This window comes from Pteropus alecto, unplaced genomic scaffold (genome assembly GCF_000325575.1).
Source record: "Pteropus alecto unplaced genomic scaffold, ASM32557v1 scaffold88, whole genome shotgun sequence".
In the NCBI taxonomy this organism is placed as follows: Eukaryota; Metazoa; Chordata; class Mammalia; order Chiroptera; family Pteropodidae; genus Pteropus; species Pteropus alecto.
This window is the reverse complement of record NW_006494611.1, coordinates 13,291,724-13,316,563: the sequence shown is the minus strand read 5'-3', so window position 1 is coordinate 13,316,563 and position 24,840 is coordinate 13,291,724. Positions and strand designations below refer to the sequence as shown.

At 35.9% G+C, this 24,840-nt stretch overlaps 2 protein-coding genes across 3 annotated transcripts in view; one reads left to right on the top strand and one right to left on the bottom strand.

Annotated features, from left to right (window-relative positions):
• Positions 1-10,290, top strand: part of PLCE1 (phospholipase C epsilon 1) — a 291,378-nt gene extending 281,088 nt beyond the window's left edge. For both annotated transcript variants that reach the window (XM_025042246.1, XM_025042245.1), the window contains 4 exons: positions 2,271-2,429; positions 3,909-4,127; positions 4,412-4,623; positions 6,935-10,290. In XM_025042246.1, the coding sequence (XP_024898014.1) occupies positions 2,271-2,429; positions 3,909-4,127; positions 4,412-4,600 (567 nt within the window). In that variant the 3' untranslated portion in view covers positions 4,601-4,623; positions 6,935-10,290. The remainder of the gene's footprint in view (positions 1-2,270; positions 2,430-3,908; positions 4,128-4,411; positions 4,624-6,934) is intronic.
• A 114-nt stretch (positions 10,291-10,404) lies between these two features.
• The window catches only part of NOC3L (NOC3 like DNA replication regulator), a 27,860-nt gene continuing 13,424 nt past the window's right edge, over positions 10,405-24,840 (bottom strand). Inside the window, exons 11-22 of the mRNA XM_015599997.2 lie at positions 21,029-21,160; positions 19,140-19,220; positions 18,706-18,806; positions 17,604-17,676; positions 16,774-16,837; positions 16,618-16,689; positions 16,096-16,277; positions 15,042-15,170; positions 14,287-14,384; positions 12,429-12,513; positions 11,971-12,095; positions 10,405-11,870 (exon numbers count right to left, since the gene is read on the bottom strand). Of these exons, the coding sequence (XP_015455483.1) occupies positions 11,858-11,870; positions 11,971-12,095; positions 12,429-12,513; positions 14,287-14,384; positions 15,042-15,170; positions 16,096-16,277; positions 16,618-16,689; positions 16,774-16,837; positions 17,604-17,676; positions 18,706-18,806; positions 19,140-19,220; positions 21,029-21,160 (1,155 nt within the window). The 3' untranslated portion in view covers positions 10,405-11,857. The remainder of the gene's footprint in view (positions 11,871-11,970; positions 12,096-12,428; positions 12,514-14,286; positions 14,385-15,041; positions 15,171-16,095; positions 16,278-16,617; positions 16,690-16,773; positions 16,838-17,603; positions 17,677-18,705; positions 18,807-19,139; positions 19,221-21,028; positions 21,161-24,840) is intronic.

Below are 24,840 nucleotides of genomic sequence, written 5' to 3'. Positions count from 1 at the left end.
AGGGTTACAGGAAATGTTGGAGGAACTTCTTTAAGAAGAAAAAACATGTATCAAAAACAGGAATAAAGAATGGTAACAGCTACATTCCTATCCATAAGTACCTGAAATGGAAAAGATTTAAGTGCTCCAACTAAAAGATAGAGTGGATGAATGGATAAGAAAACAAGACCCCTACATGCTGCCTACAAGAGACTCACTTCAGATTAAAAGACACACACAGGAAGGGAATGGAAAAAGATATCGCCTTGATGAACCTAGAAGGTACTTAAGTCAGAAAAAGATAAATACTATATTATTTCACTTATATGTGGAATATAAGGAACAAAAAGAACAAACTAATCAAAAACAGACTCAAATATAGTGGACAATTTGGTGACAGACAGAGGGGAGAGGGGTTTGGGGGACTGGGAGAATGGGTGAAAGGTTAAAGAAGTACAAATTAGTAGCTGACAGATGGTCTCGGGGATGGGGAGCACGGCATAGGGAAAGCAGTTAGCATTAATATGTTGGCTAGGTGGAGGGTCAGGGGACGGAGGGAGCAGTTGGGGGAATCGTTTTATGAACTACATAGATGTCTAACCAATGTACTGTATCCTTGAAACTAATTAAAATAAATAAAATTTAAAAAATAAAAAAATAAAAGCGCATGGTTGTCAGGATAGTTTACGTGGCAATTAGAATCCTTTTTGGTTTTTGCTTGCTTGCTTCCTGGTTTTCAGGGCCCTGAAAAGCATGTCATGTGAATTACCGCCCAAACCCAGACTCTGATTGGTTAAATATATTATGATCATTGCAGTAACATACAATGCAGCAAAATCTATAGGAACTGACATGAAATGATAACATTTTAAGTGAGGAGAAAAAACAAGTTGTAGAACAGCGTATGTGGAGTACAAACTCATTTTATGCAATAAAAAGACATTAACTCTCCTCTGCCCATCCATAATATAATAAATGGGGTCCAAAAACTTCAGTCGTGTAAATTGTAGGTTCCACGACTGCAAGAATGATGAAATGATTGGGGTGAGCCTGGTTGGCAAGAAGCTCCAGAAACTAGACCTTTCTGGTCGTGACTACAGTTTGGCGCCACCTGGTGGCAGTGATCCATTTTGACTTTAATTTTAATGGGAACACTTCTGGGTCCTGTGGCTGGCTGGTTGGAACTTCAGGATAGTGATGATTTGGGGAGTCTTCTGGCGAGTTAGCACCACTTCAGTGCCTGAGCTGAGGAGATTAGGCTAGGAGAACGCCAGGGATAGGAGCACCTTCCTGCCAAATCCTTGCTTCCTGAGATGGGTTGCCTGTTTACTTGTCTCTCCTTCCCCTTCCTATCCCCCACCTTGTAGAAGATAGCTGTACGTACCCTCATTCGAGAATGGGGCTAACAAAGAACAGGAGCCATTTGACAATCACATGTCTAAATTCACATAATTCCAGGGTTTCATTGTATTATCTATTCATATACACAAAAATACATTTGTATATCCATGGCAGATGTTTAGAAGGATATGTAACCTAACGACAGTGGTTTTTGTAGAGAATGAGGTGGGGAGAGAGAAGGAAAAAGGGTGAGAATGGAAAAAGTTTGCCTTTTTATTACTATAATCCTGTACTGCCTGAAATGTTTAATAAGATACATATGTCTACAGATATACCTATATAATATATATAGTTAGATATATAAAATACACTGGAAGCCAGTTCATCAAAAGCCAATCAACCTGGTGAGCAATTCTCTCTCATAATTATTTAGTATTTTGTCAATATCAATTTCAATGTGACTCACCTCTAGCCATCGTTTTGCCTTTTCACTGTGGATTTTGTTCATCTAGCCTGGCTGAATGTCAGTTTCACATTTCAGATGCCTAGCATTTCTTAAATGCTCAAGGTCTGTGTGAGAATGGGTGGACTTTCTCTTAAATGGAATTTACTGTGTTATTTGGCTTTTGGTAATTGCCAAATGGTATATTATCATTTTACAAATTTATCTAGTTAATTTGGACTCAAAATCCACACCTAACAGGAACACATCTACTGGGTTGTTGTGGCCATACCTTATCAGTCTGTCAACATCAGCAGAAACACTTACAGTACTTTCTTTCTCTGAGACATGTATGTCCTTTCAAAGTGGTTTATGAAATATTAACTAGTGTGATAAAAAGCTAAGAAGTTGTTTCACATTACCAAGGTACATCTCAAATTTTTGTTAGATTTTTCTTATTCTGCATCAGCTCACCATATACTCATATTTTTCTTCTTTTTTAATATAGAACCTAGAAGAGAAAAGCATCGTGCAAGATGACAAGGAGGTGATCTTGAGCACAGAGGAGGAGAGTTTCTTTGTCCAAGTGCATGATGTTTCTCCAGAGCAACCGCGAACAGTCATCAAAGCACCCCGCGTCAGCACCGCACAGGATGTCATTCAGCAGGTCAGAGCCCCTCCCCACCTCACCTCAGTCCTGTCCTCAGTGTTGATTGCTGGGACAGATCAGATGTCAGCTCATTTTATGAATGAAGTTCGAGACCTATGGGGACCTGAAAAGGCAGTATGTGCCTCTTAAGGCTGGGAAATGTTAGTTGCTCCCTTCAGCATAGCATCTACTATGAGTCAGGCTTTCTATGAAGCACGAATATTATGGATTTAGGAGGTGGCTGTACAGAGTAGTAATTTCATTGTCCCGGAAATGCCTAAGCCAATACCTAATGACCATCTCTCAAGATCCGTTGGAAGATAAGCAGGCCTACCCTGACCCTCTCCCCTCCTCTACGGCCTGCTTCTCTGTGTATGTAGTTTCAGAAAATATATTTCCTTTTTTTGAAGGCTTTGTCACAGATTGTGTTCATTAAACACCCATTTGAAAAGTGGTAGAGCATATTGGTTAACGCAGACTCTACCAGATCAAATTGCTCAATTCAAATCCCAGCTGTACTTACTAGCTCTGAGATCTTGGGCAAGTTATTTAACTATCTTTGCCCTAGTTATAGTGGTGTACTGGTAAAATTGGTTCTTAAATAAAAGCAGGGGGTGGGGGGTCTCTGATTTGTAGTGTTTGCCCATTTCTGTTGTATAAATACTCCCACCACGTCTGATTTCACTAACCCATTCCAGCTGGCTCCAGCACACCACTGCATGGCAAGTTACCACATAGATAACATGGAGATAGTATAACAGTACTTTCCTCACAGTGTTGCGAAGAGTAAATATATGTAAGGTGTGCAATGCTTAGCACAGGGTAAGCACTATTTAAATGCTATTTGCTATTACTGCATGGTTAATTTTAACCTCCTCAATAGGTTTTGAACTCTACGAGGGCTTAGATGTGTTTCTTTTGTGCTGCACTGTTGTGTCCCCAAAGTATAGTGTAGTATCTGAGACATAGTAGGTTCTCACTAAACATTGATGAGTGAATAAATGCATAAATGAGATAATCTTGTACTAAGTGAGAAGTGAGACCAAGTAAATTTTAAAATGCCTTCAGCAACCAAGATGCTGTGGTGAAGAGGCAGCCTAATGGGACAGAGAGGCATCTGAGGGTCAGGATTCTGTCCCTTACTATCAGCATGACCTTCGTGTCTATGAGCTTTGGTGCATGCAGACAGTCCAGTTCAAGTCTTTATTCCATTACTTCTTAGCTGTGCACCCTCTGGAATCTGCTTAAGTTCCTAGTCTGAAATGGAGATAATAATGCCAGAACCATGGAATGTTGTGCAGCTAAATGAGGTAATGTAGGGAAGTGCGTTATAAACTGCAACTTGACACAAATGTAATGAGGACTGGGATGACATGATCTGAAAGATTCCCTCCATCTCTAAGTCTGTGACAGTTTCCCACCTGAAAGTTCCATTTACAGTGAATGCAGGTGTTGGAGACAGTGTCTTCATTCAGTTGATCATAACTTATCTTTCAGACCTTATGCAAAGCCAAATACTCCTATAGCATCCTGAGCAACCCCAACCCGAGTGACTATGTGCTTTTGGAAGAGGTGGTGAAAGACACTTCCAACAAGAAGTCTTCTACCCCAAAGTCCTCCCAGCGGGTCCTCTTGGATCAGGAGTGTGTGTTTCAAGCACAAAGCAAGTGGAAAGGTGCAGGAAAATTCATCTTGAAGCTAAAGGAGCAGGTGCAGGTAAAGTTCAAGGTTATTTTGCTCTCTTCACAGATTATTTGATATTCTTTGGGAGATAAGAAATCTAGGAAAATGTTTCTGAGTCAAGGAATGTATGAGGGAGAAAACCGTGTGGCTTTGTTTTCATTCCCTCGGTGGTTAAGCGGTCCTGAGAGGCAAGTCTTTAAGCCCTCGTTGCCAGTGCTCTGACAGGGAAGAGGGAAGAGCTTTCTGGTATAATGTCATGTGACTGAGGATCCTGGCTTCAACCTAATGCCGGTGGAGGGTTCTTTTTGTCTCCACAGGCATCCCGAGAAGACAAAAGAAAAGGCATTTCTTTTGCAAGTGAACTCAAGAAGCTCACCAAGTCAACTAAACAGTCCCGAGGACTCACATCACCTTCTCAGGTCTTGGCCTCAGAGAGTGTCCAAAACAAGGAGGAAAAACCTGTGGGAGGCTTGTCCTCCAGTGACACGCTAGACTACCGACAGTGACCAAGAGTAGCATGTTTTACCAGGTATGCTAAGTCAGGGTACCATTCTGAAACAGGGATCAACTTACACTTTGTAAGGCACAGTTTGTATAGTATCAAATGGAGGATGGCCCCTGAGGGAGGTACGAATGGTAGCAAAATAGGAAAAGGGCTCTGAAGATACAGGTACCTTCAGCATTTATAATTTTAGACCTCCTTATTTTGTAGATAACAAAGGCCCCAAGAGGACAACCAGCTTGCCCAAACTACTACATCAGTCCCATCTCATCAGACATAGAACTCTTTTAATTATTGGTAACTCACATAAAACTCAAGGGGCTGCTGTGGCCCTCTCAGCTTTCATTTTTTGGATTTCTACTTTTATGGTATTCTGATTTAGGTTTGATTTAGTCTCAACAACCTCAACTTCTTCTGCCTCATTTAAAAAATAAAAATCTGGCATTCAGGATGTGATGATTAAAAAGAAAGCAGAATAGCATAACAGCCTCCATCCTGAAACTGCAGTAGACTAGGCCTGTGTTTGCCAGCCCTCCGCTTGGTATTCACATACAGAGTAAACTTCATTCTAGCTTAAAATACATTATTTACATGGAACTTGAATTTTTTTAAAGAAGTAAACATGGGTTTTTTAAAGAAACCAAACATGGGTTTCTTCTTTTCACTTAGTTTCTTAATGAACCCAAGGGATTAGTAAAGCCCACTTTTTACCTGTTACATTAAGTTCTAAGATTTAAAATTCGTGAAACAAAAATAATAAAATTCACATGAAACCAACAGCAGTAAAGGCATTGTTGCTTATACTGCAGAGCTTCATCGTCTGTCTTTATCACAATCTGGAATTCCATATATAAAATTGTAGAAGCTCACAGTTAAAGAATACACCGATATCTCTTGACAAGGCCAACTTGGTTTATAACAGCCCAAAGGGACTGATACATTGAGCCCATGAGTCTACATTTAAGGAGCAACTCTTAAAATAATTGGTGCCCACACTACACTAACAAAGCTCTTTCAGAACAACAGACAAAGCCAAATATAGGAAATTACCTCCTACAAAATATCTGCATATCCAACTATTCCGACTCAGGGTTGTTTGGGGTCTGTAAGCAAAGATTCATCAGAAATATCGGAACTGTGGCAGCAATCCATATCACACAGCATCAGATAATATTGAATATGCACAGAATAGTGAAGCTCTGGGCTGTCCAGACTCTGAGAAGGTTCAGCACCCTTTTTCTGTTGAGATACAGTTGGTATTCCAATTTCGTAAAGTTCCAAACTTGCTTCCTTTTCTGCCCCAGTATCACTGAGACAATCAGTGCCATCACCAAAAGCCGTGAGCTTTAGGACTAAACACCAATGTTGAGCCTCTAACTTTTAGAAAATGACTCCCCATGGTAGTGGTTCTGGGAACGGGCCATAAGGACAGTGATCAAAATTTAAAAATTTTCCATATCAAGAACTTTGCATCAAATGCAAAGTGTGATGTTATACACACCTCTCTTTTATAACCTCCATAATGACATAGTGAAATTAGTCTGCACATAAGAAGTCTTCGTTGTGCTACAAGATTACATTAAGTACATAAGAATGCAACTCCACTAAAAATCTGCCTTATTATATGCTTGCTACAATGAGCATCACTAATTGCTTACGTTTTAGTAGAGGAGGGAGGGTAGCAGTGATTTAGATGAATGCCTTTGGACTCACATTTTCCTGTAGCAATCAAACATTCAGAATCATTTCGTTGACCTCAGCTGTGCTTAAACTTGGAGGAGCTTCTCTTGTAAAACTGCCATTTGGCGCATCTACGGGACTATATTATCCCATGTCATAAACTCCTTTACACATGCTGACAAAGGAAGGGCCTTTAGGAACACGTGCAGAAGAAAACAAGTTTAGTATTTTTACTGCTTTCTCAGTAACATATTTCATGTTATCCTAAAATTTTTACTTCTAAAGTGTCAAGATTTACCCCTTAATACTCTAAGAATATCTAAACAAGTAATTATTTACCTTACTCTTATCTGAAGTAATTAATACAGTTGTTGAAGGAATTCCACCTTTTTTAAAAAGTTAAATGGTTTGGTTATGATTATATATATATATATTTCTAAAGAATATGATGTTCCAGGATGGAAATCGCCTGATGTCCCACCTCCCGGGAACATTATAACATTGTGAGTTTACAGGAAATAGGTTCTTCCCCAAACCAGAGCCACGAGAGCTGTGGGTTTCTGTTGGCTGAACAACACTAAACCCTTGTTCCACTGTCAATGTTTCTGCTCCTTTGTTTAAAATATACTAACAAGCCTATGTATATACAACTTTACAGGTGAAGATCTTTTGGCAAGGAGTTAAAGTCAAGAACAAATGTGGTAGAAACAAATACAATTTCCTTGTTTCCCTTCAACTTAAACTGGAAATTAATGATTTCTGAACTGAAGCCTTCATCACACATGATGTGAGGTCCACAATGAGGACAAGCAAAATGGCACCATCCATCTGGGCTAGCTATCAGCCATTTTCCTGATGAATGAAGCAAAGAGGCCCAGGAGACTGCCATTTTACAAATGTCAACAGTTGTTTAAAAAAAAACAAACAAACATTGCTGAGCTTGCAAGAACAGATTTAGAACAGGGGGTCAGCTAACTTTGTTTGTAAAGGACCAAACAGCATGTTAGGCTTTCTGGACCATATGGTCTCTGTTGCAACTGGCCAGCTCAGCCACAGTGGTGCAGAAGCTGCCACAGACAACACACACATGAATGAGCATGGCTAGGTTGCTGGCTTCCTAGAGAACTATTTACAGACACTGAAATTAGAATTTTATATAGTTTTCATAGTCACGAATATTCCTCCTTGGATTTTTTTTCTCAATTATTTAAACATGTAAAAACCATTCTCAGTTCAAGAGCCATACAAAAACAAGTGGCAGGCTGGATTTGGCTCAAGGGCCATAGCAGACCTGACTTTGCAAGCTGGGAACAAGAGGCATACAGGTCTGAGAACAAGCAAGATAGTGTAGCCATACTTTTACGACTGAGAATTGGAAGCTTTTGGGCATTGCAAATGTAAATATGTCCTGTAAGATTCATTATAATTCAGCTTAGTTTCTATATTGTGTACCATAGTGTACTCTTCTCTAAGATTTCTTTTTACATATAGAACGATGTTGGTTTCAAGTTTATTGCTTATGTATTCACAGATTATTCCACGTTTGGTTTTCACAACATAAATTTAGAATGATGTGTAATTTAATATCTACTGAGTTGTGATGTCTTAACAAGAAACTTAACCATTTTTTAAAGCAAAAGTAGACTGAATTGGTGTTTAAATTTATTTATTTTGCAAGGTTTGTATTGACACTGTACTTATATATTTATTATACATAGCTTCTTGATATCGCTTAGGGATTAGAAACATTAGTGGTTCTGTCTTACTCTTTGAAGACAAATCTCCTAAAAAGAAAATGTATGCTCTGAATACCTGAAATGGGCCAGAAATAAAAAAGCTCCACTTTCATTTTTGATTCACTGAAGAGCTATTGATCCAAGTCCTACTTGCCAATTGATGTAAATTATTTTTAAAACTTTGCTGTATAAAACTATCATGTAAGCGTAAAGGATTCTTCTTATTCTTGGTATAAAGCAATTAAAATGAAATATGATTTTTAAAATGAAATATATGTTCCTCTAAAGTAAAATCCAAATTTTATCTTTCTATTGATACTAAAATTTGATGTTTTTTTTTTTTCAAATTATAAAGCACACTAAAAATCCTCAACTTTGCTTTGAGTTTTTTTTACCAATTAAAAAAAAGAATTAAAACGATCCCCAGTTATTTTCATATTCTAGAAACCAAAAGTGTTAAAAATACACCACAAACCTTTCATGTTATTGGAAGTTCTTACCGACTCAAAATGCGTTAATGCTACAAGAACCACCAATTACTTGTTGGCAGAATTCAAGCTCATCCAGTTTGATGAGCTCATACAATGCTGCAGGTCTCCTTTTAAATCAATCAATCTCTCATAAATGCACAATGCTGCCCCGTTTTAAAAAGTATTCCAGAAACATGTTATCAAGCTTCTATAAAATAGGCATTTTTCCCTCTGGTTTGGCTTACCATGTATTGAAAACCAAGTTGCTATCTAACTGGCTAGAGTCAAAATGAAAACTGTACAGAGTAGAGATGAAAGGCAAAACTGACCTCCCTAGGTTTATCATTTGGCCTTGACTTTTTGGCTCTTTTTAAGGTTCACCCTACTCCACTTCACAGCCTTTAACATAGCTGATTTGACTACAACACAAAATCTGAAATTTACCGTGAGACTGAACATGTAAGACTGTTTTAGCAAGTGAGTGAACCAGCCAGCTGCCTACATTGCAAACCCACTTGGTTGTTCATTCCATGTTGAAGTAAGAGTAGGTACTCTATTATATGTGAGTCTTTGGAATTTTAGGAGTATTACAACCAACCAGCACAAACCTGGTGTTTGCCAAAAATATGAAAATTTTATTTATGGCTTATCTGAATCATACAACTATTAGTATACCAAATGAAATTATCCTATTATTTAGAATGCATCTAAAATAGCCATCCAGACTATACCCATTACCACTTCATACTTTTCAGACTACTAAAAATCTGGGTAGCAAATTTTCAGTATAATTCATAATGGAAAAGAATCTAAATATGCAAGCTGTCACTCTGTTAGGTGGTGACAACTTTTTAAAAAACCCGATAGCTGGCAAAAAAGGATTAGAGTATAAGAATCTACTGTGGTTTGTGATGCTCAAAGAGATTAACTTCCTCTTGGTCACGAACCATTCATCTAGAATTGATTACTTTGCAAAGTGTAAAATTACTAGAGGAAATGGGGTAAGTTTGATGAAAAATCTGTAAGAAGTAACACTTTTTGGGCACAAAGTGCCCTCTTGAGGGAACACTTCTTTTCATGTCTTTATTAAGTAAAAGTTGTTTATAAATTCTCCAGTTGGGGTAAATATGAAATCTAGACTCAACAAAGGTGAGTTACCAGTGCTTGTAATCAAATTTGCTTTCATACAAAGGACTCCCATCTTGACAGTTCTGGAGACACTGGAGCCTCCCCTACTGTTACATATGTACTGTTTTTAACTACATCTTCCCATTCCTCTGTTCTGTCCCTTTCTAATCTCTGTCAACCTCTCTTCCTCTAAGTTATTAGAAAAGAGAGATTGCCTCTAACAGAGTCCATGCTTGGGTCATTTCCATGATACAGTGCATTAACAATTTATGTGTTTTCTGCCATCTCTGTGCATCAACCCCCTGAAAGCAAATCCTTGGCTGATGGCTAAGTATCCTGACATAGGAATACCTGAAGTGAATGTTTTTGAAATACTTGCTGACATCTCCATGATTATCGAAATATTCATAAATGTCTCTTAGACCCAAAACATACTATGCGCAAGCCTGCCATTAAGCAGGACTCTGAAACCTTCCCTATTTCAGGTGACACGGGTCTCTGAACTTTGAAACAACTCAGTCTGACACTGAATTAGGTAAAGTATTTTGGAGGGGTTGTGTGAATGATCGGACAGCATGCATGATCATGGAAGACTGAGGCTCTGTCTTATGCCCACTGTTACCCCACTTCACTTTTAAGTGCCTAGCACAGTGCTAAGCACCAAGTAGGTGATCAATATTTGTCTAGTTAAAAAAAATATGAAGACTGTAGCTTAGAACAGCCTCAGGGTGTGTATGTTATTAATGACTATAATATTCAGTTGTAAAAATGAAACTCATCAATACAAGGCTAAATAAGTTAGTGCATGAATATATTTTATTCTCAAATTCATATACAATATTCAAATAATAGATGTATAATTTTATGATCTATAATTTTCTGTATGTGTAACAAGGTTAAAAGCATAACTGAAATGTGAAATAGTTGATTTTTCACTTAAACTACAGTTTCTGCTGCCAAAATGGAATATAAATGTATATGTTTGAAAAATAAATGATCTGTGACATGTATTGGTCACTTGGGCTCTAATGGGGAAAGACACTTTGGTTCTCCAAACTATTCATAACATTCCTGGATTTTGTTTTATATCTAAAAGATAGGTTAAAAGCAAATATTTACATCTCGAATCATACATTTCTCATCATTAAATAATCAAGCTTAAAAAACTGATCTTAGAAACACTTTTAAAAATCACAAAAGAATATGCTAAGAGATTAACATGCAGTGTTAGCCCCCACTCTGCTGGAATGATAAAGGGACTTTACTTTCATTTACGTCATGAGGGAAAAAAAGCTTTAAGCTCTAGACCAAAATCACTAGCTTCTATAGCTCTAAAGCAATAACAAATTATTTAGTTGAGACTGCTGTGCCTTTTTAAAAATCCCTCACAAGAATAGGAAGCAGAAAAAAAAAGCAGCTGTGTTTTATTCAACTGTTCACAGGAATTTTTATATCCTGGTCGTTAAACACTTATTTTGTAGGCCATTCTAAGAATATGGCAATAGCTGTTACATAAAATACTGCTTTGTAATATTCATAAGAATAAGGCATTTTACCCTGTCTAAAAAAAATAAGAAGAAAAAAGCCCTTCACCGGGTACCCTTTATCCTTAGAACAGTAAAATCTGGTGCTTGATTTTTCCATTCCGGAGCAATTCTTCCCCATCACCCTCTAGAGCATGTCAGAAAATGTGAAGGACTTTGAAGAAATTAGAATCACATTCAGACTTTCTTTGAAAGTAGCCATAAAGAACACTTTTTAAGGCCAAATTAGGTTACTTCTTGAAGTGTACCATCTAGCAAGAGCCAAGGAACCTGGCACCCAATTTCAAGATATTTTTTCTTTTCTCAAAAATCTTTATAAAAATATGCTCACTCGAATTTAGAATTTTTCTCTCTTCCAACTATGGTGGTACAATAAAAAAAAAAAGACTTATTTGGTTATAAAGAATATTTGGTTATAAAGAGTAGCTGCACTTTAAAAAGCAATCTCATGGTCTTGATTTTTCTGTGCTCTATGCCCTTATTTTAATCTAGCAACTGCATTTTAATAAGCTCAGTCTAAAGACTTTTTTAAAACTGCAGTTTAATACGTATATTAAATTTTAAAAAGGCAACATCATTAAGAAAAAAATTCCCAAATACTAGGGGAGGAAAGGGCTTTGACTCTCCTTTCCTAATGAAAGAGCATTTTCAGAATTTGGGTAGAATCCTATGCCACCAATGGGTAACTCCTCTGTTCATTTTCTTAGGAAGTTTCCCTTGAATAAAAGAAGATCCTAAATTAACAATGTATCTTCATGTGCATCTTCACAAACATCCAAATATACAAGAAAGTCCACTGACTCTTCCTTCTACTACCTTAATGATGTTTCCAAACAGCTGGTGAAATCCAGAGGCCACTGAGTAGCAACTGTATTGCAATGTCTTTTGATTAGCTGATTTAAATCTTCATTCAAAAATGAATCCCCCTGTAAAACTTTATCCTGAAAAAATATTAAAAGTATGAGTTAAAAGTTCTTATGCCATAAGCAAAAGCCAAGCTATACAGCAAAGCTGAAAATGGCAACAGCTGATACTAAACCAACAAGTGACAGATGCTGGGTCTGGTCTTGGACAATTCCTGTACTGAATGGTACAGTCTCATGACTGTCTCTACATAGAATTTCAACCCCAGAGATCCATCCTACCATCTACTCCTATACATGAAAAAAAAAAAAAAAACCTACAAAACAATTAGGCAAGTTGGAAGTTACTAAGAGATATCTTAGTTTAGTTTTTATTTCATCTTTTAAAAAATAATGAAAAGTATGACACACCTTCATTTTGGAGCTTGAAGTTTCCACAGGAGGATTGAATGTCATTGCTGCCATGCTATAAGTCTCAAAAAGTTCTGCAGCAGATCTATAATCACAAGTAGAAATGTAAAGACACCACCATACTTGTATAACCTGAAAATAATTAACTACACCCAGAGAATGACTGACTCATTACTCTAAACCCATGTATTAAAGGTATAAAATAATCCTGCTCGTGAAACCAACAAATCAACACACGTAAAATCAATCCTAAATTCCCATGTAATGACAACATTTCTTCAACTGAATCTACCTCAGATGGCATCTGGTATACATTTAGAAATACAAGTCTGGACACAGAGAAGGCTGAGCAGAAGACCTCAAGCTCAGTGTGATCAAACCCCAACGCAACCACAGTTATGGGTTGAACTTGGTCATGGGAACCAGAGTTGTGAAACATGGAGTTATCCTCCATAGATTTCAAACAGCTCAACCCTTAAAAGCCAGGAGGGGCCATTCAGGGCAGAATAAACGTCCACACTCATGGCATGTAAACAAATTCTTAATGACCGAGGCTGGTTCACATTCTCCACAGGAGATCAGCAAGGGCCTGCAAGGGTTGTATGGGGGTCACATCCCAAGCTCCACTCTCCAAGGGGAGACACCATGAGTCTCCTTTCTCAAGTCTCTGGGATAAACCCATTCCTCACCTTCCTCCTGAACAGGAAACCTCTGGCATAAATGAGGCAAATGTTCAGGATCTCTAACAAACACTTGCCAGAAAAGGATTATGGAAAAAAAAAGTGACAAAAAATTGTTTTCTCCTTTTAATCTCTATTCTACCCAGAAGAAAAAGGTTTATGAAAAACTACAGAGTTTATGTCTCATTTAGAAGGGTGAGCAGCTAACTTCTGCCATGTAAAATATATAGACCTATTTTGCCACATATCCCAGTATTTTAAAAGAAGCTGAAAATGTGTTTTTTAGGTGAATTCTTCTGATATTAAAAAGATAATAAGTAATTCCATTTTTGTTCAAACTCTGAGAGGCCAGAAAATCAGCTTACTGGCCTACAGGTCACTTGCCTGTGATGTGTGAATTTAAAAACCAGTGTATTTGCAAAGATGGAGAAAAATCCACAGCATATTAATTCTGAGTGGTCAGTATATTACAAGGGTGTCTTTTATACCATTTTCTCTTCTTTTCTGTATAACTAAAGTATTTCCTAACTGATTTTGTGGACAGAAAGGTAATTACTATTTTTTCAACTTTTCTGTACTTTTGAGATTTTTCAGAATAAAAAGGTGGGGGAAAAGAAACTTCTTTTAGAGGACCCTTTTCCCACTCTGGAAGAGTTAAAGTTAATGCCGGAGCGGTGGTCCAAGCTTCCTGCACATCAGGAAGCCCCACAGAGATGGCTGTGAAGGCCCAGGAGAGAAACTGGTGACTTTCTGGGCGGCAGTGTTCCAAAGCACTTCTTTTCTCTCTCTCCTCATTTCTCCTGGCACTAGCAGGACCATTCAAGAGAAAAAAAAAGGAATCTCACTGTGGTTGGACTCATCGATCTTCACATAAGCATATATGGCATTTTCTTATTAACTGTTGAACCTGAGTAACGGGCATACCGGAATTCACTATTCTTTCTACTTATCTACCTATACGTATGAAAATTTTTATGACAAAAAATGTTAAGATTAACCAAAACTAACAAAAGCATGTTTTTTCTTTAAAACAATTCAGGAATATGAAGTAAGACCAAACCCAGATAACCAACTAGCACTTTACATTTTAAAATCTCTTCCTTTATAAAAGGGACTTTCACAGTAAAGAGCTATCAACTGAAATCGCAGCTTTATAAGGCGGCGATGCTGAGTCCTACCTTCGGCTCAACTCTGGCTTGAGTGCATCAGAGCCATCCAAAGGGGCCCCCGCGATGAGGTGAGCTGCAAACCTCTGCACTGTAGGATGGAAATGTCTCTGAGAGGGAAATGGGACAACCACATTTTGCACAGGTTAGTACTTTATAAAACACTAGCTACAGCAAAGATTTTACTTAACAAACAATTTAAAAAAAAACTGTATATGTAAATATAAATATTAATTCATAAGAACCACATAACTACAAGAAAAATACTATCTTTGCTCACATGATTACAACACAAATCTGTTTGATGACCAAGTCACCAGTGACATAGCTTAGTCTTGATTTTACCATATGAAAAGAAAAATCAAAAATCAGAGGGAAGAAGTTAGTTTGCAACAGGTTTCCTAAAACATTTTCTATGAGTCTCAGTCTAATGCTGTCCCCACTGTAGAACCATGAGGTAGGTGAAACCCTCTTAAGGCCAGCAGGCCTATCAAAGTCTTCTTGGATAGGACCCAGTACAAATGTGCCTGGTAAGGAAAAGGTGTCAACACTTACCCCGCAAAATTGTCATTTGCAGCTTCCTTTGAAAAATGTTATCTCAACAGCTTAAAGAGTAGTAAGAGCAAAGTGACATGCAGACTGTTAAAAGAGGAATTCTACATAAGGCGGTCTCAGAACAAAATATATTAAGTACTCTGGCCATAACAACTACTAGGGGAAAAAACTGAACAAAATAAAATAGGGGGTACAGGGGGTACCACTCTTACCCGTAGCACATGCAGTTCCCAAAGAGCGGTGTTCTGAGCATTGCAGTACTCGGGTTCATCGAGTTCAGGGAGGAAAACCCCACTTCCCTGAGATTCACTGTCAAGCAACAGATCTGTTTTGGGGAAAGTCTGTAAAAATGTCACATAAGAAGGATTAATTAAATTAATATTGTTAATTTAAAGAAGGCTACTGGATTCTGCATTTTTATTTGTAGTTAAATTTCATTTGATTTTAAGGTTATATAAGAGCTATAAGCATATGGACTTCATACTTAGTTTTAATTTTTGAAATTTAAGCTTATAGCATATGAGAACGAAAATTGCCAAGGGTTATTTTCTTGGCTTGCTAAGAATTTATCTTGCAAGAGAAAACAGAATATTCTTTTCACCCAGCAATCCCACTTTTAGGAGTCTTTCCAACACAAATAATTAGATACACATAAGTATATTCATTATAGCATCATTTGTAATAGCTTTTTAAAAGGAAAAAAGCTATATCAAAAGAAAAATACAAAGTATAAAAACCAGACTTGCCTGAATTTCAATCCCACCTCTGCCACTCACTAGCAGTGTCACCTTAAGCAAGTTACCCATTCTCTCTGGACCTCAGTTTTCCCCGAAATAATAATAGTAGCTACTTCACAGAGCTGTTACAAAAATTCAGTGAGTTAATTTTTGTAGAGCAATTTTTATAGTGGCAGGTACATAGTAAGAACTACATTAAGTGTTAAGCAAATAACTTTATTTAGTCATTAGAGAAATAAAGTAACTATATTTGTACTGACACAAAAAAATGTGTTCATCACCATTAAGTGTTAAAAAAAAGTCATGTTGTTAGTGTTTAATGTACGCATTTATATTTACGAATTTTTTAAAAGTTTGCTGGAAGGATACCCACCAAACAGTAAAAATGGCTACCTCTGGAGAGTATCACTAAGAGTGAAATGCTTTCCTTTTGTAATTCTATGTACTTCCCTAATCGCCTGATTAAGACATGCCTCAAACAAAGCACCGCTGCTGCAGGGCCAGAACTTACATCCGTATCACTACTTACATGCATTAATATTCTGTTAGTTGCCAGAATGCCAATGCTTGCATTTGGAAGAACGTGAAGAGCAAGGGTGCAGAGGCGCTTGATGAAGGCAAGGGCTCGCTGCTGAGAAACCTGCTTTCTGCGCTTAGTTAGCATGATGTCAAGGCACTGGAGTACAATCGCAACCCCTTCACTGGTAGCACCTAAAATAGCAGATACACTCTTCATTACTTTTTCATTATGCAGCCTCACCTACCTCCAGAAAAACCCAAGATCAACCATCGTATCTGTCCCAAATCATTTCCCTAACCCACAAAGCAGACTATACTGCTCAGGAGACGCAGTGGGTTACAGGGCATCTTCAATGGATTCTAGTTCTCTCGCTCCAAGTCTTACTCAAGGTTAAATACAGACGTGTGGCACTGGCAGGCCAGCATTTTATACACCAGTACCTAGTTCTCATTTTTCATTGACTATAATTCTGGTCACAACATATTCTTAAAAGAAATATTTATTAAAGACACATTATCTAAACATACATACCTGCATGTAACTTGAACAGTGTTTTGTAAAGATGTGTATAGAATTTCATTGGATCAATATTCAGAACATCACCTTTGAAATGACAACAAATACCAATTAGGTATGTTCCAACCTCCAAAGGTAAAGCAAACAAACTTGATTAACAAAGCATCTCACCTTGACCGGAAAGAATATGAAAAGCAGTCTGGACACAATGAAGACTTTCTTGATAGCTTAGGTCCTTTAAAAAAAGGGAGAGATGTTAAGAATAATAATACCATTTATATCTTTTATTAGTTTCGAGTATACAATACATGGGTTAGACATTTATATAGTTTATGAAATGATCCCCCCAATACTCCATTTAATCTATCAGGCTCTACACATAGCCATTACAATACTACTGGCTACATTCCCTATGCCATGCTCCCCATCTCTGTGACCATCTTTCAACTACTAATTTGTCCCTTTGTAACCCTTCACTCCTTTCTTCCAGCCTCTTAAACCCCTTTCAAGGCAATCACCACAATGTCCTCTGTATTTGTGAATCTATTTTCATTTTGTTTGGTTTTTTTGTTCTGTAGATTCTACATGTAAGTGAAATCATATGGTATTTATCTTTCTCTAACTTATTTCACTCAGCATAATAACCTCTAGGTCCATCTATGTTGTTGTGAATGGTAGGATTTCATTTTTTGTATGGCTGAGTAATATTCCATTGTATATATGAACCACAACTTCTTAATCCAATCTTCTGTTGATGGGCATTTAGATTGCTTCCATATCTTGTCTATTGTGAATCGTGCTGTCATGAACATAGGGATGCATAGATCTTTATGAATTATTGTTTTGGTTTTCTTTAGATAAATACCCAGAAGTGCAATTGCTGGGTCAAAAATTTTAATTTTTTGAAGAACCTTCAGACTGTTTTCCATAGTTTTTGCACCAATTTGCAATCCCAATGCCATTTACACCTTAAAAAGTAATTCATTAATAGAGTTACTTACACCAGACTCAATGAGACTATGTAGAACCACTAATAAATCATCAAAAAATTCCACATTTATAAGGTGAGCAAACCTAGAATCAAACAAAATGTAGTTAAAAGGTAACCTAAAAACAGAAATAAAGCAGCCAAAAATTAAACGACTTTAAAATTATGTTTTTAACATTCTTTATTCCAAAATGTTAGCTATGATGGAGATGATGATGAAAATTTGTTTACTGATACTTTTCAATAATTTAGATCAGCCTTTTTGACAATTCATCCACCACTGGATCCTATACTCAGCAGAAATATATAAGGCACTAAACAAACTAAATATAGTATTTCAAAACTACTTCTGCCCTGAGAAAGAAGTTGCTAAAAGTAAACAACTTCCCCAGGAAAGTTTAACAGGTGCCCAACACTGTTCTAAGTCATAAAGGACAAGCGGCATCAGCTTCTAAGAAAACAGATGGTGGGAAGAAAGAAAAGAGGAAAGATTCTGTTAGTTATAAGAATATAGACCCCATGTAAGCTTTAAAAGTAAAAGGGAAAAGAAGTTGGACCTGGTGTCTAGTTCAGGTTCTGCAATTAATTACCTTTATGATCCTCCGTAAGTCACTTGGCTGGCCTGGGCCTCTATTTCTAGAAATAACTGAGATCACCCAATAGAGTTAAAGAGAAAGAATCGTGGGAGCTCCTAAATGTCAGGGCACCCTGTACACTATAAAATATTAGGCACTGAAATAGTTCAAAGATAACTCTTCAATATTAGTGCAAGAGCCTTTGACGCTATGTAAATCTTAGAACAAGGACCTTATAAGTGATATAGTCTCCGTGTATTGGTATGACCTTTAGGGGAAGCAATTCGGCAATATTTATCAAACTTTCAAATGAGCATAACCTTTGGCCAGACAATATATGAACTCAAGTGCATGAAGATATTTCCAGTGCAACAAAAGAGACGAGCCAAATAAAGTAAAACAAGGAAAGGCTAGTGACAAAAAAGAAATGAGAACTGAGAAGAACACTAAGTCAGCTTTAGTAAACCCTGTTTAAAAGTCATGGTTACTTCAGTCTTATTTAGAAAGAATCTAAAAGGTTTCAGCCTACACAGCCCTTACTTGGCAAGACCTTCTAGAACCACTGGCAGGAGAGGTGACTTCTGGGCCTTCTTCAATATTCTGAAGTAGGTCACAAACACAATATTCAAAGTCTCCGTGTGCTGGCAAAAGAAACAGACAACGGGATTTTAGTATAACCCAGTACATGTTCTCCTGAGTTACCATAGTTAGCACTTTCAAAGCTCAACCTTTTTTGTCCCTTTCCATCCTTCCCCACGATTCAATCTTAGGAGCTTTGACAAAACAGAATGAAGATACACAGCCCGTGACTTCATAAAACCGGCACTGATCACATTACAGTTACTTGCACATCTCATATCCAAGCCTCGTGAAATAAACCAAAATTACATAACCACAAGTTAAAACAATAAGTCCCTAATTAAAATTATTTAACAAAACATTTCATAGGCATAAGAGAATGTGAAACTGCCTACCAGTTTAAGTTTTTTCTCAGAACTCTCTGAAGCTTCTGCCTCTCGAAGCTCTCGCTCCAGCTTCTCTTCTGCTTTCTTCCACTGAAAATAGATTGAAAAGAAGTAAGAGTATATACCACTGAGTGAAAAAAACATGCTTCAGGGGCATAATATGTAAACATTACGAAACACATACAACACTATGTGTTTCATAATATTTAAATCAAATATAAGCAAAAGTACAAAAATGTGGCTAAGAAGCATACACAAACCAAACTCATGACAGCGACTGCCTTCTGGGAGGAAGGCACAAAAACTGAGACAGGGGTCTGAGACCAAAGGGGATTCTAATTCTGGTTTCTTACTTTTCAAGAAAAAAACTGAGGTGAGTCTATTAATATCTGCTCATTCAGAAAGGTGGATACATGGGATTTACTATACTATTCTCTGTAGTTGTTTTAAACTTAAAATATTTCAAAAAAGAAAAAAGAACATGCTGAGCCCAGAAATAATTCTCGATATTAAATCATCTGACATAGAAACCAGACATCAACAATATTTCCCAAACTCATTTATATACAAGGCATAAAACCAGATACACTACAGAAATTTAATAAAATACCAATTTTTTTCCACTTCCTTATACTGTAAGAGCAGCAAACAATGGTTGTTAAGCTGCCTGAAACACAGGGAACAGTTTCCTTCCCTCGTGTGAGGCTGCTAAAGAGCTTCCACATTCTTATTACACTTTTGCTTCCCTACAGCTACATACATGCTGTTCTTACCAAGCATCTCCAACTTATGTTAAGGAAATACGGAATAAATAACGAAAATATCTACCTTCATTTCATTTGTTTACACTTATTACGTTTAATTTGATATTCTGTCACATTTTCAAAATTATTAGATACATTCGAAGATGGATAACCTGGAAATTATTTTTGTTTTGTTTTTATAAGCAATTTGCTAACCCTACTAAACTGTTTAGAAATGTTCTGAGACGTGATAGCAACAGTGGTGGTGGTGGTAACTAATGTTTATAAAGCACACCCAGTGTTAGGCACTCTGCTGAATTCTTTACGTACATCATCTTACTTAAACTACACAATGACTCTGCAAGGTGGTGGCTTTTTTTTTTTAAATTAATTTATTTATTTTAATTAGTTTCAAGTATACAGTACATTGGTTAGACATTTATATAGTTTATTAAACAATCCCCCTAGTTGCTAACTAATGTTTATAAAGCACACCCAGTGTTAGGCACTCTGCTGAATTCTTTACGTACATCATCTTACTTAAACTACACAATGACTCTGCAAGGTGGTGGCTTTTTTTTTTTAAATTAAATTATTTATTTTAATTAGTTTCAAGTATACAGTACATTGGTTAGACATTTATATAGTTTATTAAACAATCCCCCTAGTTTCTAATTCTCTCCTCTGGCTTTCCTCCTAGCCAATATATTAATGCTAATTGCACTGGTGGGTACTTTCAATTAGCTCCATTTCTCAAAGTTAAAAAAAACAAAAAAAGGTGTCCAAAGTCTCATAGTAAATAAACAAAGGTTTCAAACACAAACCAATAAAGAAACATGATTCAATTAACAAAACCTACTTCACATGAATACAACCTTTCTGTTAAGAAAAGAATCTGTGTCACAATGAATCTAAGATGATCTTAAAAGCCAGCATGGCAAGAAAATCTTTTCATCTATTGCTCTCTTTGCAAATGAATTGTCAGCTTAAACTGATATCATAAAATATTTCTTTGCAACAATTGGGAAAAACTAAATTCTCTAAGTATTTGATTTTAAAATATTTATAATTATGATTTAATTATGATTTTTACATGTGCCTAAACTATGATTTTAATCTAAAAGCAAATAAAATAAAAAAAGAAATAAATCAAACCTTTCTCTGCATTCTTGATAGATTTTTTCTCTTTTCCTTGAACGTCATGAACTTTTTTGGTTTATTAATGTCTTCTGTATCTTTTTTCACTTCTACTTCTTTGATTCTTAAGCACAAGAATGTTTTCAATATCTAATATTGAAGGAAACACAAACACTTAATATTTATACTGCCCTCAAAAAATTTATACAGAAAAACAAGCATTTAAACAGTTATTTCCCTTTTTCATGCAAAAAAAAAAATGCAAAATATCTTTTACCACATTTTACACAAAGTTCTATTACATCTTTTTGCTAAACATAGTATGTCTATGAAAGAACAAACTAGTATTTGACTAAATACATGTAATATTACTTTATAGTTTAATGAAAATAAGGAAGAGAGAACACATTATTTGGCACTGGAATATATCATTATAAAGAGTAGGCAGGCCAGAAAAAGGTTTAGACCAGTATGGGAGGAGAAGATATAAATTAGGTTATTTCTAAGCCAGCTTCAGTTTACCAAACCAGCTTTAGTTTTATAGCAAACAGTTCTGATCTTCATCTTTTTCATATTAAAAAAACATGACAACAAGTGTTATTAATTGTAAGAACTTATTTTCCTTCTTGACAATGGGTCTCCAACTTTAGCAAACATCATCACCTGAGGGGCTTTTTAAAACACAAACAGCTGGACCCCAGTGCAGTTTCTGATTCAGTAAGTCTGGAGTGGGGCCCCAGAACTTGTATTTCTAATTCCCACTGATGCTGGTCCAAGGACCACAATGAGAACTATTGCCTTAAGCCATTCAAAAAATTGAGACGCTAATTTGGAAGCAGGTGTTTTGTGTGTTATAGCAACTATCCAAACACAAAGACAAAAGGAGTTTAAAATCCTACATTTCCTGGGGAAGAAACCATTCTATTGATCTGCAGTCACAGAAACATTTCCAGAAAGAAAAAAAACTTGAAAACTACAGCTTTATATTTTTCCATTATGTACACTGGAAGAAAACTGACTATTTCAGAGTACAGGGCTTAAAAGCATAAAATGAAAACAGAGAAGAACTACATGCATAAATAGTGAACCTAAAGTTACTCTAGGTATCAGAAAGATCAACTTGAGTATCTTGTAGGTATTCTATGTGCTCATAAAATACTAGCCACTGATGAAAAATAACTCCAAATTAAAGAATATAATAGCCTTGGCAAGAGCACCGAAAATACACAACAGAGAAGGACATTCTCTTCAATAAATGGTACTGGGAAAAACTGATACTACATGTAGAAGAATAAAACTGAACCCTTATCGTAAACCATTCATGAAAATTAACTTGAAATGGATTAAAAACTTCAGTGTAAGACGTGAAGCTATAAGACTCCTAGAAAAATAATAAGGCAAAAGGTCCCTGACACTGGCCTTAGGAATGTTTTTTTGGATATGACACCAAAAGCACAGGCAACAGAAGCAAAAATAATCAAGTGGGATCACATTAAACTAAAACTTCTGCAAACCATCAATAGAATGAAAAATCAATCTACAGAATGGGAAAAAAAATATTTGCAAATCATATATCTGATAAGTGGTTAATACCCAAAATACATATGGAACTCACACAACTAAATAGCAAAATCAAATAATCTGATTAAAAAATGGGCCAAGAATCTAAATAGAGATTTTTCCAAAGAAGACATATGAATGCCCAAAAGGTATATTAAAAGGTGCTCAACATCACTAATCATTAGGGAAATGCAAATCAAAACCACAGTGAATTATTACCTCACACCTATCAGAATGGGTATTATCAAAAAGACAAGAAATAAGTGTTTAGCATGGATGTGGAGAAACGGCAACCCTTATGAATTGTTGGTGGGAATAAAAACTGATCAGCCACTATGAAAAACAGTATGGAAATTCCTCAAAAGATTAAAAACAGAATTATCACATAATCCAGCAATCCCACTTCTGGTTATATAACCAAAGGAAGTGAAATCAGTATTTCAAAGAGATATGTGCACTCCCATGTTCACTGCCGCATTATTCAGAATAGCCAAGATATGGAAACCGCCTATGTATCTGTAGACAAATAAATGAATAAAGAAAATGAAGTATATACATGTAATGGAATATTATTCAGCCATTAAAAAGAATCCCACCATTTGTGACAACATGGATGAACCTAGAGGGCATTATGCTAAGTGAAATAAACCAGACACAGAAAGACAAATACTGTATGATCTCACTCATGTGTGGAATCTAAAAAAGTCAAACATCTATAACCAGAGAGAACACTGATTGCCAGGGAATGGATCAAATGGGGAAATGTTGGTCAAATGATACAAACTTTCAGTTATAAGATGTCTAAGTTCTGAGATCTAAAGTACAGCAGGATGAATATAGTTAATAATACCTTATCATACACTTGAAATTTGCTACAAGAGTAAATCTTAAGTATTCTCACCACACACACAAAAAAAGTAACTATGAGAGGTCATAGAGGTGTTAATTAACTTGATTGTGGTAATCACTTCACAATGTACACATATATTAAATCATCACAATGTACACCTTCAAAAAATTCACATTGTACTATCTAAATATGTACCCCAAAACCCCAACACATTAAAGAATGTAGTTTATAATTCTAACATCACTAAAATGAAAGTGTTTCCCTATGACCAAGTTTCATGTTCTTATTACCTGATCATTCTACCATTCTGAGTAAAAATACTGAATATTTTCCTCTTACTTAAGCCCAATTTCTATAATTTTAGCAGTTGAACTAAAATTATTGGCTTTAATGAAAGGAATTTTATGGCCAAAAAAAGACAAATTAGGAAATAAACAGTAGAAAATATCAACTTAATCAAAACTACAAGACTAAAAATAAAGTTAATAAAAATAAGACTCGAATGAGGAAAACCATAAAATTTCACTTAAGAACATAAAAGCCTTAAATATATGGCAAAATATATGATATTTTTGAACAGAAAAAAATTAATTCTGTAAATATTTTAATTCTCCCAAACTAATCTACACATTTAATCAACTACAATCAAATTCTCTGTATGGACTATTTTGGGAGGGGAAAGTAAAAATCTAATTTTAAATCCCATCTAGAATACATTAAAATCATTTAAAATATTTTGGAGAAAAAAAGAATGATCCATGCCTTTTACTGCAATGCCCATTTAGATGAGCACCATCCTACTTGATACATTATAGTTATCTACACTGATACCATACACGCACAGAAAGAATTAAATATTTAAATATAAATACTTAATCAGATTAAGTATTTAAATATAAAAACTAAAATGCTTCTGGAAGAATTCTTTCGGAAAGAGAGAATCTATAAATCTTGGGATTGAGGATCTATCCATGACAAAAATTCACCTCATATATAAGGGAGGAGAAAATGACAGTCATTAATTAAAATATAAAATTTCTACAAAGCAAAAGAGACCAAAATACAGAATTAAAAGTCAGAGCAACAAACAAATATTTGAAACTTACAGAGACTTATTATCCTTACTATGTAATGTAAGCTCAAAAAACACAGAGCGTGTTTCTTTTGTTCACTATTTTATCCCCAGAACCTAGACTAGTGCCTAGTACACAGCTGATATTTACTGAAATGAATATTAAAAAAAGTTATTACGAGCCATTAAGAATGACAAATACCTGAGAAAAACTGGCAAAGAATAAAAACAGGCAAAATATTCAAATGATGAATAAATGTCTAGAAGTAAAACCTAATAACGATGTATTAACAAAAAATATATATGTAACATACAGTATTTTTTACCTACCAGACTAACAAAGATTAA